Source organism: Osmerus mordax, chromosome 11 (assembly GCF_038355195.1).
Source record: "Osmerus mordax isolate fOsmMor3 chromosome 11, fOsmMor3.pri, whole genome shotgun sequence".
In the NCBI taxonomy this organism is placed as follows: Eukaryota; Metazoa; Chordata; class Actinopteri; order Osmeriformes; family Osmeridae; genus Osmerus; species Osmerus mordax.
In genome coordinates this window covers 7906911-7923850 of record NC_090060.1, presented here as the reverse complement: position 1 = coordinate 7923850, position 16940 = coordinate 7906911, and the positions used below count along the sequence as shown (strand labels likewise).

The window sequence follows — 16940 nt, the reverse complement described above, 5'->3', positions numbered from 1 at the left end:
CAAGAGCAAAAAAACTACAGCAACAACAAAACAGTCCTATCTCCTTCTCCGATAGGGATCAAAGGAACAGGATGAAAGAGAGACAGTCACACTCTCATTTTAACCCATCCCATTCTCCTTCCCGCCCATCCCCATCTCCTAGGCAACGCTGTCAATCACACAGGCAGAACAAAGTCTCATTGTGATGTCATCCAGTGTGACATCATCACGGTCCACAGTAGGAGATGGATGGAGGGTTGGATGTCCCGTCTCCAAGGAGACAGCATACATATTGATTAAAAAAGTCCACTGTTCTATGATGTACTGTAGGTGTGTGCCCGACACATGTAGACATATATATTTACACATGTACACACACACACACACACAAACACACACACAAACAAACAAACACACGTGGTGTGGATCTATTCTGACCTTCATAGTGCACATGATGAGTTTAAATCCCCCAATACCAACATAAACATCCCAAAAACAAACATGGAAAAAAAGTTCAGATTCATCTTTCACACCTAGATGATTCCTGATAGATTTAAATCTTTTTTCGTTTTTTTTATCATGTCTCTCCTTTGAGTTGGTTTTTATAAAAGAGTCAGTTACTGGAGCACTCTATATTGTGCCAGCATCAGTTGCATGGATAAAAACAGCCTACCTATCCCCCCCTACCCTCCACCCCATCTTGCCTCCCCACCCTTGTCTAGCCCCCCATGGTGTGTTTGTGACCACCGTCGCCCAGTGAGTCTCGCAGCAGAGTGGCCCCCTGGGCCTTAACACACACACAAACACACTCGCACACGGGTTGGGAGGTCTATGCATAAGCAACTCTCCGTGGCGATCAAATGTGGTGTGGAATGGCCGGGTCTACGTTGGTCAGGTGACAGGAAGTAACAACCATGCAGAACCTGCGGACCTCTGGCCCCCCTTGTGACCCCCCCACAGGCCCTGCTGGTCTGAGCCCGGGAAAACAGGGACGCAGGGACAGACGGGTCACGAGCAGCAACTTCCAGGTGTCCGACGGAGAAAGGAAAGGGTGGAAGAGAGAGAGAGAGATTGAGAGAGAGAGCATAAAACCGATGGAATGGAGTCCAAGAACAAAATAAAAGCCTTAAAAAAGACAAATGGAGAGAAACAAATCAGGGAATAAAATCAATCAGGCAGGCCAGGCCTGTGTGCTCTGAACCCTCCGTATCGTTCCCGGGGGGTGCTGAAGGACCCCTCTCAACCCAGTCAGTCAGGCTACCAGGCTGGGGGGGATAGGGGAGTCTGTTTGTTTGTCCCCTCTCTCGTGAGAGAAAAGAGGGGAAGGAGAGGGTGTTCAGCTATCTTCTTAACGTCCATGGCTGCTACACCAGAGTGTAGGACTTAGAGTAGGCCCCCCCAGCCCCCCCCTTCTGAAGTCTGCCCAGTCCTGAGGAGCTGCTCTCCATGAGAGAGTCTCTGGACCCCCCCACCTTGGAGGAGACCCCTCCGGGGGTGCCCCCCCCCACGGCCCCCCCGCCGGCAGTGGAGGAGGCCGTGGCCGCAGCTGCAGCGGCAGCATTCTGGGCCGAGGAGGAGGAGGAGCCGGGCATGGTGAGAGTCCTCTGGAGGAGCGAGGAGGAGGTGCTAGATCCTCCACTCGCACCTCCTCCTCCTGCTGCTGCTGCTCCACCACTCCCAGAGGCTCCAGAGGAGGAGAGGCTGGCCAGGCCTGCGTGGCCTAGGGTGAGGGCTTGCTGCTGGGGCTGGTTCTGGCTCTGTTTGGCCGGGTCCAGGGGCTGGTGCCGGCCCTGGCTGTGGTAGGCCCTCTGGGCCAGACTCCGAACGGACGTCTCCCGGGGTGGAACCACGGGGCACGGCTCGTGGTGGTCCGACTGCTTCCTGAAGAATGAGTCGGACTTCATGTAAAGGGGCAGGTTACAGTAATCACCTGGGAGAGTGCAGAAGAGAGGAACAGCAAGGAGTTAGGGAGAGAATGTGTGTGTGTGTGTGAGAGACAGAGAGAGATAAAGGGAAAAAAAGAGAGAGAAAGAGGACAGATACAGTAGATAAAGAAAAAGACACACTAACAGATAATCTTTTGAGTGTTTTGCTTCAAGTGATCCATGTTACACAATCCTGGCACGGATTCAATGAACCAATAACATACAAAACCCAAAAAAGGATAGGATGCGGGAAGGAAAAACAAAAAGCAAAGATTAAAGTTAAATGGAAACAAAACTCACTCTTAGCTCTGTGTGGTATGGGCACAGCCACGTTCTTCCCGCGGTCGTAGTCCTGGGGCTTGGGCGGCGAGGCGGTGAAGCGGCAGATGCCCGGCTCCGACGGTGTGCTCATGGACGTCATGCTGTCGGCGTTGTCGTTGGTCCCCGTGGTCATGTGGTCGGAGGAACTGTCGGAGATGAAGCACTCGGTGATCTCGAACTTGGCGTGCTGCAGGTGCTCCTCCAGCTTGGCATGCTCGTATGCCCGCGCCAGCTCCTCGTAGGTGGACGAGGCGCTCTCCGTCGACACCATGCTGTTACGACCCTTGTCTGTGGACACAGGAACGTACAGCTCTTTATTCACGTTATATTATTCACGTTATTCATATTTACATGCATATTATTGGGTGTGCTTGCCCTCGGCGAGCACAACCTTTGGTCTCACATATATATTATTATTATTTATTATTATTTTCCCACCCTTAATGATCTCTCAATATTTGGACTACATAGGCAATGTCGGTGTCAAAAGGTCTGTCTTGGTAGCGATTGCGTTGCTTGTATTTTCATTCACATTCGGTTGCACGGTTTAGGAGCTTACAAAGTTTTTGTGGCAAAAAGTGCCTTGTGTGCACCAAGGCAGGCATCCCAACCTGCAGAGACTCACTTCCGGGAGGTGGCTGTTGAGTGTACATAAACATTCCGTGATTTCTTTTCTATGTTGTAACCATCCGTTTTTAAATACAAAATGAGACACAATCAATAGAGTATATTGATATTATTGGATTCAAAACTTTGCTAATCCAAATTCCTTTTATTGTTAATTTACATGTAATGCTTATTGTGTAGTAATTAAAGGCAGGGTACCAATATATCTAAAGGTTTGACGGCAATATGAAATCATTACGACATCTGTGGGCGTCGCAATACTGTAATAAACACGACCAATCATCAAGGGGTGATGATTGGTCGATGATTGGGGAGTGGCTTTGGAGGGAGGAGGTGGGATATTTTGGTTTGAATCATGTCAAACAAAAACAAAAAATTGCTTACCTACCATTCCTTTAATCATATAGGCTATTATTATTTTGAAGAAAACCAAATGACTGAGGAGTATGCCAGAGATTACATGTTTGTAATCCACCTGCAGGTGGATCACAGACTTCCAGGACAGGAAGCAGTGCTTTAAGCTGGGAACACAAGTCTCTGACTCCCGGTCCATCAGCACCGGATCTCCTCAGGGCTGCGTCCTTTCCCCTCTGCTCTTCTCCCTGTACACCAACAGCTGCACCTCCAGTCATCCGTCTGTCAATCTTCTGAAGTTTGCGGACGACACCACCCTCAGTGGGCTCATCTCTGACGGGGACGAGTCTGATTATATAGGTGGGAAGCTGACAGCCTGGTGACCTGGTGCAGCCAGAACAACTTAGAGCTCAATGCTCTTAAAACAGTGGAGATGGTTGTGAACTTCAGGAAGAATACAGCCCCACTCACCCCCATCCCCCTGTGTGACTCCCCAGTCAACACTGTGGAGTACTTCCGCTTCCTGGGCACCATCCTCTCCCAGGACCACAAGTGGGATCTGAACATTAGCTCCCTCACCAAAAAAGCACAACAGAGGATGTACTTCCTACGGCAGCTGAAGAAATTCAACCTGCCAAAGACAATGATGGTGCACTTCTACACAGCCATCATTGAGCCCATCCTCACCTCTTCCATCACCATCTGGTACACTGCTGCCACTGCCAAGGACAAGAGCAGACTGCAGCGTATCATCCGCACTGCTGAGAAGGTGATCGGCTGCAATCTGCCTACCCTCTAGGACCTGCACACCTCGAGGACCCTGAGGCGAGCGAGGAAGATTGTGGCCGACCCCTCCCACCCTGGCCACTCCCTGTTTCAGCTACTCCCCTCCGTCAGAAGGCTGCGGTCCATCAGGACCAAAACCTCACGCCATAAGAACAGTTTCTTTCCATCTGCTACTGGCCTCTTCAACAAGGCCAAGGACTCCCACTGACATTCATTCATCTATTTAACTATCATAAGTCCATCTAATGGAAATTACACTATGCATAAGCCTTATCTCAGTATCTGATTGCACTATGTTGACCACCCATGCTGCTCATTCTTTATTCTTATTTTTATATATATTTTATATTTAAATTGTTTTATTCTTAGATTGTTTAGTTCTCAGAAATAGTTAAACTTTAGTATTTTTACTTAATTTAAGATTCGTATATGCTTAGTGTTTTGCACCTTCCTGCCACAGTCAATTCTGTATTTGTATAACATACATGGCAAATAAACCGGATTCTGATTATAACTTCCCTTCAGGTAGAGCTACTTTAGCCAATTTTTTGATCCAAATAATTGTATCATACTAACAAAACCATTTATGAATGTTGTATTGATATTCACAGCCTGGAAACGTACCCATCTGCAACCGACGCAAGCACACCCCTCTCTAGTTCTCATTGGTATTCTCATTATTCTCATTATATATATTTATATATTTAACAGAACTCAAGGATGTATACCGTGCTCATGTTGTGTTCATTTGCGTGTGAGTATGTGTGCGTGTCTGTGTCTAAGGAGTGGAGTGTGTGCTTATGTGTGAGAGCATATGCTTTGCATTTGAATGTGTGTGCGTGCACGTATATATGTGTGTGTGTGTGTGTGTGTGTGCCTGTGCGTGTGTATGAGTGCGTGTGCGGTTGTGTATGAGTGTGTGTAGCCTCACCCGTGTCCTGTGACAGGCTGGCGCTGTAGCTGTCGCTCTCGGTGACGGTGATGCCATGCTGACTGCCCACCGTGCGCCAGTCTGAGGTGAGGGTGCGGGCGGGCGTGGACGACTGGCACTTGGTCAGGGTCCACTGGCTGGAGTAACGGTTCCTGGTGCTGTGGGCCGACTTCACACTCTTCCTGGAGACAGGATCTGGAGAGGAGTGAGGAGAGTTGTAGAGGACAAGGGAAATGTGGTATACTTCTACTACATATACTTCTGTAGTATAGTTTGCACAGTGTCAGTAGGCTAACCACATGAGAAAGATATCTTACTGGTTCCTGGTCTGATATCCGACATGTCAATCAAGGGTCCTGTGTTCTGGATGAGGGCGGGGTGATGCACAGACACACCCGTACAGAAGCTCTGTGGGTTCCCTGATTGGTTAAACTCTGTGTCCGTCACAGGGATTGTGGCCTTGTCTTCCCCTGTCAGATGGGAAAGGGGTAAAGTGTTTTAATGTCTTTTAATGATGACACTCACTCTTTCACTCTCTTTCTCTGTCTCTCGCTAACCACCACACACACTTCCTCCACCAAACTCTCTGTCTCTCACACACACACAGACACACACACAGACCGACCTATCTGCTTGATGCCCTCCTTGTCTTCGATGAGCAGTTGGACTCTGGGGATGTCTATGTGCAGCCGGGGCCCCTGGGGGGGCCCCTTCACAGGGGTGTCGAAGCTCCGGTTGTTCTTACTGCTCCAGAGACACAAGGCACACACACACACATACTATATAGCCACTGTTTACAGAAACTGTGCTCTTATGACAATAATGCATATGATAAGAATGATGGTAAGGATGATGGTGAAAGTGATGATAATGATGCACATGGTGAGGATGATGGTGAAGGCGATGATGGTGATAAGGATAATAATGACAACAAGGATGAAGATCATGGAAGTGTTTGAGACGTACTGTGGGTGTTTGTGGTGAACATGTGTGGGTGTGTGAGGTCTTACCTGATCAGCATCTCAGCCAGGCTCTTGGCATCTGAAGGACAAGACAGGGCACAACAGTTACCACCAATGTGTGAGCCCCTCTCTCTCTTCCCCCTCCATCCAACTCAAACCATCCCTCTCCTCCTCACCCCTCTCTCCTCTCCTCCTCACCCCTCTCTCCTCTCCTCCTCACCCCTCTCTCCTCTCCTCCTCACCCCTCTCTCCTCTCCTCCTCACCCCTCTCTCCTCTCCTCCTCACCCCTCTCTCCTCTCCTCCTCACCTCTCAGTCTCTTCAGCCTCTTCTCTTTGCGCTTCTTGCGAATGATGAAGAGCAAGGCCACGCCAACAGTGACCAAAATGACGGGACAACCAATGGAAAACAGCTTCTTCACGTCGTCATTCTTCTCCAGAGGGGATTTGATTGGCGGGATCGTACCTTCATTGGAAGAGGAGAGAGAGAAAGAGAGAGAGAATACACACTTGCAATTAGTGTCTGCGAATATGAACACATTTAAGAATAGATATGACTGAGAGAACCACACTCCAAAAGCACAGTCATTAGAAGAGTAGTGGAACCGTCTAAGACGATCACAGAACCCCATGAAACAAGGTTCCCCAAGCACAACCACACACTCACTGCCATCGTAGTCGAGCGTGGCGAACTGGGAGCTCTGGTTCCCACAGCCGGCGCTGTTGCACGCCTTCATCTTCATCTCGTACCAGGTGGCCTCACGGAGCTCTGCCAGGAACACGTCCACCGTGGCGTTGGTGCGGACGCTCTGCCATGCCCACGTGCCCTTGGGCCGGAACTCCAGGAGCACGGATGTGATTGGACAGCCGCCGCTGGCCCAACCCTGCAGGTTAAGGCGGGCGTGGCTGGAGTTGATGTGGGTGAAAACGGGCTGATCCTTGTTGAACTGGGGCTCTGGGGAGACAGGCCGGGTGGGAGAGAGTTAGGGTGTGTCTGTGTTTACATGTCCATGTCTCATCTCAGCTTAGCTCCACTTCTTAGCCCTCCTTCCTCTCTTTCATCCTTTCGCCATCCTGCCCCTCCGTTCCTCACCCCCCAGCCCTCCCCTCTCCCCCCTGCCCCTCCACTCCTCACCCCCCAGCCCTCCCCTCTCCCCCTGCCCCTCCACTCCTCAGCCCTCCCCACTTCCCCCTGCCCCTCCGCTCCTCACCCCCCACCTCTGCCCCTCTGGTCCTCACCCCCCACCTCTCCCCCCTGCCCCTCTGGTCCTCACCCCCCACCTCTTCCCCCTTCCCCTCTGGTCCTCACCCCCCACCTCTCCCCCCTGCCCCTCTGGTCCTCACGCCCCACCTCTCCCCCCTGCCCCTCTGGTCCTCACCCCCCACCTCTCCCCCCTGCCCCTCTGGTCCTCACCCCCCACCTCTCCCCCCTGCTCCTCTGGTCCTCACCCCCAACCTCTCCCCCCTGCCCCTCTGGTCCTCACCCCCCACCTCTCCCCCCTGCCCCTCTGGTCCTCACCCCGCCCGTGGGTCTTGGCCTCGATGATCTCACTGATGCGTCCGGCGCCCACGCTGTTCTTGGCGGCCAGCTTGACCTTGTACCAGGTGCCACAGCGCAGACTGTCCAGGCGGAACGAGCGCTCGCTGGAGCTGATGAACACGTCACGCCATTCCTCCGTGTTGTCCACCGAGTACTGGAGCACGAAGCCTGGGACACACACACACATGCACACACTTTTGTGAGTTTCAACGACTCAAAACTAGTATACATTAACAATGATTTAATTTTGAGTATAAATGTGTTTTGAAGACATTTTAGGAGATCATTGTCAGATTTGGGGAGGATGTTCCTCTAAGAGCCACAAGGCGGCAGTATAACTCCATACGGCCTGTCACTAAACTAGAACTGTAACTCCTCTCCCTCCCTTCCTCCCCTCCCTCCTACTCTCCTTTCCTCTATTCTTCTCTCCTCCCATCTTCTTTCCTCCCCTTCATTATTTACCCAGCAGCCCCAGCTGGGTGTGCCATGGCGCTGACTGAGCATATATGCAAATGAGAACCAGCAATATGGCGCCTGTGTTTTCATAATCAGCTATCTCCCTCTGTCTGTGTCTCCCTTTCTCCCTCTCTCTCTCAATTTATCACCCTCTCTCGCTGTCTCTCTTTCTCTTTCACTACACACTGTATCAGTTTCTGTCTGTCACTCGGTTTCTCCCTCGCTGTAGACGCCCTCCGTCCATCACCCACCCTCTCCCTCTCCACCCTCTCCCTCCCCCGTTTCCCTCCCTCTCTCTCCCTTCCTCAACCCCCTTCATCCTCCCTCACCCTCCCTCTCTCCAACATATGGCACGGTAAAGGAAGGTTTATATCTGGGGTTGACCTGTGCAGATCCTACTGAGTGTTTTACACAAATCACTACAAACACAGACACACACACACCACTAAAGACACACAAACACACACACACACACCTCTGATGGAGCTCCCTCCATTGTCTCCAGGGATCCAGGCCAGAGTGATGGAGGAAGTGGAGGTGGTGGACACCGTCAGACGAGGCTGGTCCGGAGGAACTGGAACAGGAGGACGAGGAAGAGGAAGAAGGAGGAGCAGGAGGAAGTGAAGGAGGGGGAGAAGAAGTAAGAGGGAGGAGACGTTAGAGGCAGGGCAGAAACAGAGAGAGGTTTCTGAACACCAAAGCTACTCACAAATGATTCATCCACTAAATTGAAAAAAAGAAGAAGCAGAATGTCCTGCAGTGAAGGCAGGAGGATGGGAGCTCACCTTGCACCAGGAGGTTGACTATGATGGTGTCGAACCCCAGTGTGTTGGTGGCCGTGCACGTGTAGTACCCAGAATCCTCGGCTTTCACAGAGCGCAGGACCAGCGTCCCATTGGCTAGGATCAGACGCTGACCATCCAGAGTGACGGGGATGGCGGCGTCCTCACTGAATGAGAGGGGGGAGAGAGAGAGACAAAAAGAGTGAGAGAATGGGGGGTTGGGAGAGAAAGACAGAAGAAAGGAGAGAAGGAGGGGGAAGGCCAGAGAGAGAGAAAGGAAGAGAGTGAGGGAGGCAGAGAAAGAGAGGGAGACATTGTGGGTTCACATCCCGTCAGTGCAGAAGGAACCTGGAGGTGGGTTTTCATCTCAGATCTTGAGAGAAAGTTCACGGGTCGGTTTTGCGGGTTTAGATCCCAACTGCAACAAGATCCGGGGGTCACGTCTGAAGGGCGGAGAGGACAGAAGGTCACGGGACACGGCTCACCTGTCTTTGGTCCACTTGATGGTGGGGTTGGGCTCTCCCACCGAGCTGCAGGGCAGACGCACCTCCTTCATCCAGGGAGTGGTGTGGGTCCCCCCAAAGGACAGAATCTTAGCCGGGGCTGGGGGAGGAGGGGCCAAGGAGATAGGGGGAGGTGAAGGAAGAATGGTTGAGTGGAACTAGAGGATGCATATTGTTTTATTTGTTTCCACACCCCACTCTGTGTGGGACGTCTTATCATCAGCCACTAGGGTGTACCTCCCCCCTCTCACTCCCTCCCCTCCCCCTGTCTCTCTCTGTCTGCAGAAACAAAGACTGTATTCCCCGCAGGCTGACCCACTCAATACTTCATTCAGCCTGGGAACAAGGGAACAAGAGCTCTAGCATTAAGACGTCAAGAGGGCCGTAGCCAGAGAGAGATGGAGAGGGAGAGAGAGAGAGAGAGAGAGAGAGAGAGAGAGAGAGAGAGAGAGAGAGAGAGAAAGAGAGAGAGAGGGGGGGGTGGAGGAGGAGGGGAGGGGGGGTGACGGAGGGGGAGGCGGGAGGTCAGAGAAAGAGAAAAGAAAAGAGGATAACAGGATGAACGTCCTCGGTTGCTCTTCCTCAATCCCCCCCTTCCCCCTCTGTAATCCAGGGTTCACTGATCGAACGTCCCTCTTTACCTCCACGGCCTCGCTGTTGTACTCATCATCATTCCTTCATCCTCTCATCCCTCAGTCCTCCAACCGCTCCCCCTCTCCCCCGTCCCTGCCCTCCTCACTGCGTCTCCTGCCCCCTCCTTCTCCCTCCTCTCCTGCCCTCTCCTGCCCCCATCCTCCTCCCCTTCTCTACTCAGTGGTAGGTTATCTGTTGGCCTCTGATCTCCAGCTCAATAACACAAGCTGCCCTCTGTCAGTCTGTGACAAGGGTCAGACTCGGAGACCAGAAGATGGAGAGAGTGAGAAATAGGGAAAGAGAGAGAGACAGAAACAATTCAGTTCCCTTTCGTCTTCTAACCCCAACCACGGAATGTCACCTGCCTAAACTCTTCCCATCCTCTACTCCTCTCCTCCTTCTCTTCCACTCCTCTCCTCCTCCTTCTCCTCTCCTCCTCCTTCTCCTTTACTCCTCTCCTCCTTTCCTCTACTCCTCTCCTACTCCTTCTCCTCCACTCCTCTCCTCCTCCTTCTCCTCTACTCCTCTCGCTTCCTCCTCTCCTCTTTCTTCCCATCCTCTCCCTCTATCCATCTCTCCATCTCTCCTCTTCTCTTCTCATCTCTTTTTCGCCACTCTTCTCCCCTCCTCTCCCCCTCTTCTCTCCTCCTCTGGTCCCCCTCCCCTCGGGAGGACTCACCCTTCCCAGCAGGCTCCACAGTGACCTTCTCGCTTATGTTGCCGCGGCCGGCGGTCGTCACGGCAGCAGACCATATGAGGTACTGTTGACCACGGTTCAGGTGAGTGATCCGATAGAACAGCAACTCTGGGTTAGCTTCGTACTCACTGGGGGCCTGCACACAAACACACACACACACACACACACAGGGATGAGCAAACAGGCACACAGACACACATACACACACAGACACACACACGCACACACACAGATGCCCACACACGCAGGCATGCACATACACACAAACACCGATACACACACAGAGCAGTCAGTAAAACAAGAGGTGGAATATTGATTAGAAGTGTTTATCATATCTACAGACACAGTGATGGATACAGTTCTACCATAGACACACTCTCTGGAAGAGTGGGAGGGGTCCCTGGAGAGAAGGAGAAGAATAGAGGAGCGATCCACCTCCATCCATCCCTCCCTCCCTCCCTCCCTCCCTCCCTCCCTCCCTCCCTCCCTCCCTCCCTCCCTCCCTCCCTCCCTCCCTCCCTCCCTCCCTCCCTCCCTCCCTCCCTCCCTCCCTCCCTCCCTCCCTCCCTCCCTCCCTCAATCACTTGCGCGCTCTCTGAGTCTGAGATATCATCAACTATTAGACTGTCTAATGAGGGCTATCTACTGCAGGCATCAGGAGATGATGCACACACACACACAGATCCAGACAAGCAGAGACAGAATAAGACAGACACAGACAATGTAACATTTTTACACACACATACATGCACGCACAGCCACACACACACACTGACATGACCTGAGGACAGATGTGTAATTGCGGTGTGTTTAACCCGGCCGTGTGTGTCCTGTCAACACACATCCACATCACTGTCCACGCACACACACACTCGCACACACACTCCTCCAACATCACCTCCAGTCTTTATACCGCCTCACAAATACTCACAAATTACCGTCAGTCCTATCATACACCCCTAAGGTGCCCCTTTACACAGGAGGTTATCCCCCCTGCCTCTGACACACACACACACACACACAAATGAGGCTGTGACTCAACACAGCCCTCAAGCTACTCTATCTGTCAGAGTGCTCATCTCAGTCCCCACTCCGAGAGAGAGCTAGAACACACACACACACCGACACACACAGAGACGCGCACGCAGACACACGCATGCACACACACAGATTCGCAGCCCTCTTCAGAGCTGAGGAGGGTATATATCTGGCCCAGAGAGACAGAGACAGAGGCCCAGGGAGAAATCTATCTTTTCCTCTATCTTTCTCTCTCTTCTCAATCTCTCTTTCTTTCTCTCTCTGTCTCTCCCATCCTCTGCAGAGAGAGGCAGGTATGAGCGGTGAACCAGGAAGAGGGGATGAAGGGAGAAGGAGTGTGATGGTGTTACGGATATTAAAATATTCCTCCGGCGTGTAGATAGCGTTGATCCGGGGAACGATAGAAGGAGATAATGAAAAGAGGAACAAAAGTACCCCCCCGCGTGGTGTGTCTGACCCCCCCTCCCCTCATCCCTCCTTCCATCTCTCCAGACGCACTCATTTACATAGTAATCATCCCTCACTCTGTGTGGGGCCAGGAAAGAGAGAGAGAGATAGAGAGAGAGAGCAAAGAGAGAGAGAGAGAAAAAGAGAGAGACAGAAGGAAGGAGAGAGGGAAGAACAGGTCTACATGTCTGATTTCCTACCTAGTTTGGTGTTAATGTACACGCACTGTATCATGTGACGTGTATGTGTGTTTTGCTATCAGCTTGTTTCCTGCTCTCGTTGATGAACAGATGAGGTTGTCCTGGCAACGTGATGAGACGCAGATATGCAAATGAGGCTGGAGAGAACGCTTGCACGCACACACACTGCGGCATGAGCAGAGCTCATTTCACACAGATCCTGCTGTTCCTGCTGCAGAAGACCACACACACACAAACACAGACACACATATACACACATACACATAAACACACGCTCAACACCCCACCAACCCACACAAAAACACACACAAACATATCTTCCAAGTACACACAGATACACACAAAAACAACAAGCTGTCTTGATTCTCCTGAACATTCTACCATCAAGCCTTCTCAGCCAACTCGTTTCCTGCCCACAACCCCCCACCCCCCTAGTCACTCACCGGTTGGCCCGACCCAGGGCTGGAGCAGTAGATATTGTACTTGCGGATGATACCATTTGGCTTGTGAGGGGGGAGCCAGGATACCACCACACTGCTGGCAGAGGAGGGCACAGCTTTGATGCCAGCTGGGGGTCCAGGGTCTGAGACGAGAGAGGAAGAGAGAGAGGAAGAGAGAGAAAGGCAGGAAGAGAAAGAGAGAGGGAGGGGGAAGAGAGGGAGATAAAGACAGACAGACGGAGAGAGAGAGAGAGAGAGAGAGAGAGAGAGAGAGAGAGAGGAGAAAGGTGAGAGGAACATACATTTCATTTGCCATCTCGTCCATCTACATGTGTTGTTGAGAGTCTGTGTGCGTGTTTGCTGAAATTGCATTCTGCTAGGTGATAAACATGTCGGCAGGAGACAAGTAAGCATAGTGATGAAAAACACACATTCCTTACACACACGCACTGCATTGAACACACACACACATGCAAGCTCAGAAAAACACACTCACACAGAGATATTCAAAGGCACCAAAGGCCATGGGAGGTCCAACATTGAGGGTGCCTGGGGTGAGATCATAAAGGTACTGAAGTGTGTGTATGTGTGTGTATGTGTGTGTGAGAGAGAGAGAGTGAGGGAATGAGGCGTTTGCACAATTCCACTCCAATCACCTCCCCATATGCTAGAGACAGTCCCAGAGGCAGAGAGGGGGGGAAGAGAACGAGAGACAGAAAGAGAGAGACAGAAAGATAGAAAGAGAGAGAGGATGATAGTCAGAGAGAGAGAGAGAGAGAGAGAGAGAGAGAGAGACGAGAGAGAGAGAGAGAGAGAGAGAGAAGGTGAGAGACACAGAGAGAGATTATCTTGGACATACGTGGAGAGGATGCCTCTGGACACACTGTCAGCACACATCAGAGAGAGAGTAACGAGCCACTTAGAGTACAAGACACAAACACACACACATTGACAGAGACACACACACACATTGACACACACCCCAACACGTAGGCACACATAAACGTACACACACACACACAGACCCCAACACAAACACAACCATACAGATACACACCCATCCACTGCCACACCCAAATACACACACATAGAGCACAGGGACTCACAGCCATGCTCAGAGAGCCTGTGGAAGGCCGCAGACAGAGGTGGAGAGACAGAATAAAAGCCCTCTCCATAACAACCCTCCTGAGATTTGAGCCTCTCCTTCCCCTCCTCTCCTCCTCTCCACCCCTCCATCTCCAGACACCAGCCCCCCAGCCCTGCTGCCCTCCGGGAGATGGGGGAAGGAGGGGGGCGAACGGTTTGTATGTAACACCCACCAGTGTTAGCACAAAATGAATTCACTCGAAGCCACAAAGAATTAATCCCTCTCTTTGTGCTCTGGGTGCTGAGTTGGACACACACACACAGGCACACACACCCACACACACACACACCACACACACACACACACACACACACACACACACACACACACACACCCCTTAGGTGGCTGAACACATACCCTTTGGCCTTGTCATGCTCATTAGAACTGGTAATGGCTCATAAGAAGTTTAATTAGCATTCTCATCCCCCTCCTTGTCTTTACATCATCCCTCCCATTCTCCCTTCATCCACACCCCTCCCTCAGCCTCACCGCCAAGTGTTGGGGGTAATCAGATTAAATTTGTCTGTAACGCAGTAATGTAACTGCATTACTGTTGATAACTTCAGTAATCGCATTACAGTTACTAATACAAAAATGTCTTGTTTTACTTGCATTACTGCAATCTGCATATCGGGAGGAGAAAAAACTACAAATCAAACCTGCCCTTTACAGTACGTGTGTTTGCGTAACACTCGTCACTTGACTTGGCCCCAGAGTTCAAGAGACGAAACAAGAATGGCAGAGGACGCTTAGGAGGTCTTTTGAGGGATGGAGGTATGCACATTACTTCATATTAGTCGAGCGAAAAGACAGAAACGTAATTGTACAATGTACATTGCGCCCAGGCCAAAAACACCTCTCCACCGCCGCCAACACAACCTCTTATCTGTCAAAGCATCTTCAACGGCAACATGCTAACTCAAGACTAGTAGCTAAAGAACTTGATGAACATCATCAAGGTTGATGTTCACAACTTTTTTGTCAGCTTTGTGGTATTAAAAAGCACAAAAGAGAGATCTTGTGTATGTCCTCATTATAATAAGAATTTGAGTTGATTTGGGCATATATATGGTACATATTTACATTTAGTTTAGCAGACACCCTTATCCAGAGCGACTTACAGTAAGTACAGGGACATCCCCCCGAGGCAAGTAGGGTGAAGTGCCTTGCCCAAGGACACAACGTCATTTGGCACGGCTGGGAATCGAACTGGCAACCTTCAGATTACTAGCCCGACTCCCTCACCGCTCGGCCATCTGACTCCCTATATACATATATTGTTATTTGGCAAGTGCATCTCAGGTGATGTTACGGAGTAATCCAAAAGTAATGTAACTAGTAGTGTAACTAGTTACTTTCAGCAGTGAGTAATCTAGTAAAGTAAAGCATTACTAAAAAAAAGGAACTAGTAATGTGTAATTTATTACTTTTATTGAGTAACTACCCCAACTCTGCTCACCGCCCAAACCCAGTCAGCACATCATTACTCCATTCCCCCCCACTTCATTTTCACTCCTATCACCCCCTGCCCTGCCCAGCATCCAAAAGTGACTTTGTGTATCTGTGTGTGTGGTGTGTCTGCGTGTGTACTCACAGTCTTCGCGGGTCTGGATGTAGAGCACGTTACTGCGGACCCCGTCCCCAGCCTGGGTGAAGGGCCAGGACCTGGACGCTGTAGTTGGTGAACTTCTCCAGGCCGCGCAGCTCCACCTGCTCCCTGCTGGTGGTGATGTTCTGCATCTCCCCCCACTCTGGGGGAGGAAGGGAGAATGATTCATGCTATGATTGAGGTTAGGGTTCCGTTATTTCCCGGTGATTTATTCTAACCAGCTCCTCATAGGAGGTCGTCAGTATGCAAGTACATGCGAGGGGAAACGTCACAAAGGTCAAAGCAGGAAGGTTAGAGGTCAAAGCAGTAGTGACTGCCGGCAGCACCCACCTCCGTCGGGGAACAGCGACCAGAAGACGACGCGGTAGCCCTTCAGCACGCCATGCAGCGTCACCCGCGGAGGCTCCACCCACGTGATGACGGCCTCGTCCGACGTCACCGAGATGGCCCGCACGTTCTGGGGGGGCTCGCTCGGGACTGGGGGGGACGGAAAGGAGGGGGGGACGGGGGGAGAGGACAAATAAGGGCGGGGGAGAGTGGGTAAAAGAGGAAGAGGAGAAAGAGTGGGAGAAGGAGGAGGGGGAGGAAGAGGAGGGGCGGGCAGGAAGAGGATGAGATTAGTATCGCCAATCTCTGAGGGAGATGCAAATTCTAATTCGGTCTAAGATTTCACAATATTCAGATGCACAGTATCAGGAGTGATGAGTCACACTGAGGTTGTAGTCACTAATGTATGGGTAGACACATGGTTCCTCCTGGGAGTCACACTGAGCAGCCCTAAACACAACCAGGGAAGCAGAATGAGGAGAAGAGAGAGAGAAAAGAGCGCACTGGCTCAACGACCTTCGCACGCCTACTAGGGTCAACAACGTACAGGCTTGGATCACAACCTTCACAGAGGGGGCAACGACCTTCAAACTGGGTTCAACTGTCAGAACCCTCCTCTGACCACCAAAAAGATCTCTATTTCAAACCGGTCTCTAGAACGAAGTCTCCGAGCAGATAAATGCTCTTCCTGTCTGCAGGAACGTTCCTCTGTGAAGGACCCCTCTGTCTAAACCTCACCAGGTGCCTTCACACACACACACACGCCACTAGTGCCTTGGCTCGCTGGCCAATCAGGGCAGTGTCTGAAAGGCCACAGTGTTGAGGATGAACAGAACAGACTTGTGTCGGAGGGGGAGAAACGAAGAGGCGACAGGAAGAGTGGATGAGAGGGTGAACGGAAGAGAGAGGAGGAGAGAGAAAGGGGAGGACGGGGAGATGAAAGGGAGAGCGAGTTTTGGCTTCGTCATGGTATGTGCAGCTGGTGAGAGGGAGGGATGCAGGGAGGGGAGGGAGGGATGGACGGAGAGAAGGGAGGGATGTATGGATGGAGGGATGAAGGGAGGGGAGGGGTCCCAGGCTCAAGCTCTCCTCTGAATCCCAGTGGAGAAAATAGTCAGAATACTACGACACCAGACAGCTATCATTACCACCTACAGCAACACAACCCACGTTGACAACATCCACGATGAGCTACCGTAGAGCCCAGCCGAGGGAGAGAGGGGAGAAGGGAGAGAGGG

General features: G+C 51.4%; 2 protein-coding genes across 2 annotated transcripts in view; both read right to left on the bottom strand.

Annotated features, from left to right (window-relative positions):
- The window catches only part of fxyd6 (FXYD domain containing ion transport regulator 6), a 234223-nt gene that overhangs the window by 194913 nt on the left and 22370 nt on the right, over positions 1-16940 (bottom strand). The window lies entirely within an intron of this gene.
- The window catches only part of dscaml1 (Down syndrome cell adhesion molecule like 1), a 27228-nt gene continuing 11631 nt past the window's right edge, over positions 1344-16940 (bottom strand). The window contains 17 exon segments of the mRNA XM_067246583.1: positions 1344-1909; positions 2205-2513; positions 4924-5118; positions 5241-5393; positions 5549-5667; positions 5934-5964; positions 6194-6349; positions 6551-6838; positions 7403-7591; positions 8355-8453; positions 8665-8828; positions 9147-9264; positions 10477-10630; positions 12623-12762; positions 15361-15421; positions 15423-15517; positions 15706-15852. Of these exon segments, the coding sequence (XP_067102684.1) occupies positions 1344-1909; positions 2205-2513; positions 4924-5118; positions 5241-5393; positions 5549-5667; positions 5934-5964; positions 6194-6349; positions 6551-6838; positions 7403-7591; positions 8355-8453; positions 8665-8828; positions 9147-9264; positions 10477-10630; positions 12623-12762; positions 15361-15421; positions 15423-15517; positions 15706-15852 (2984 nt within the window).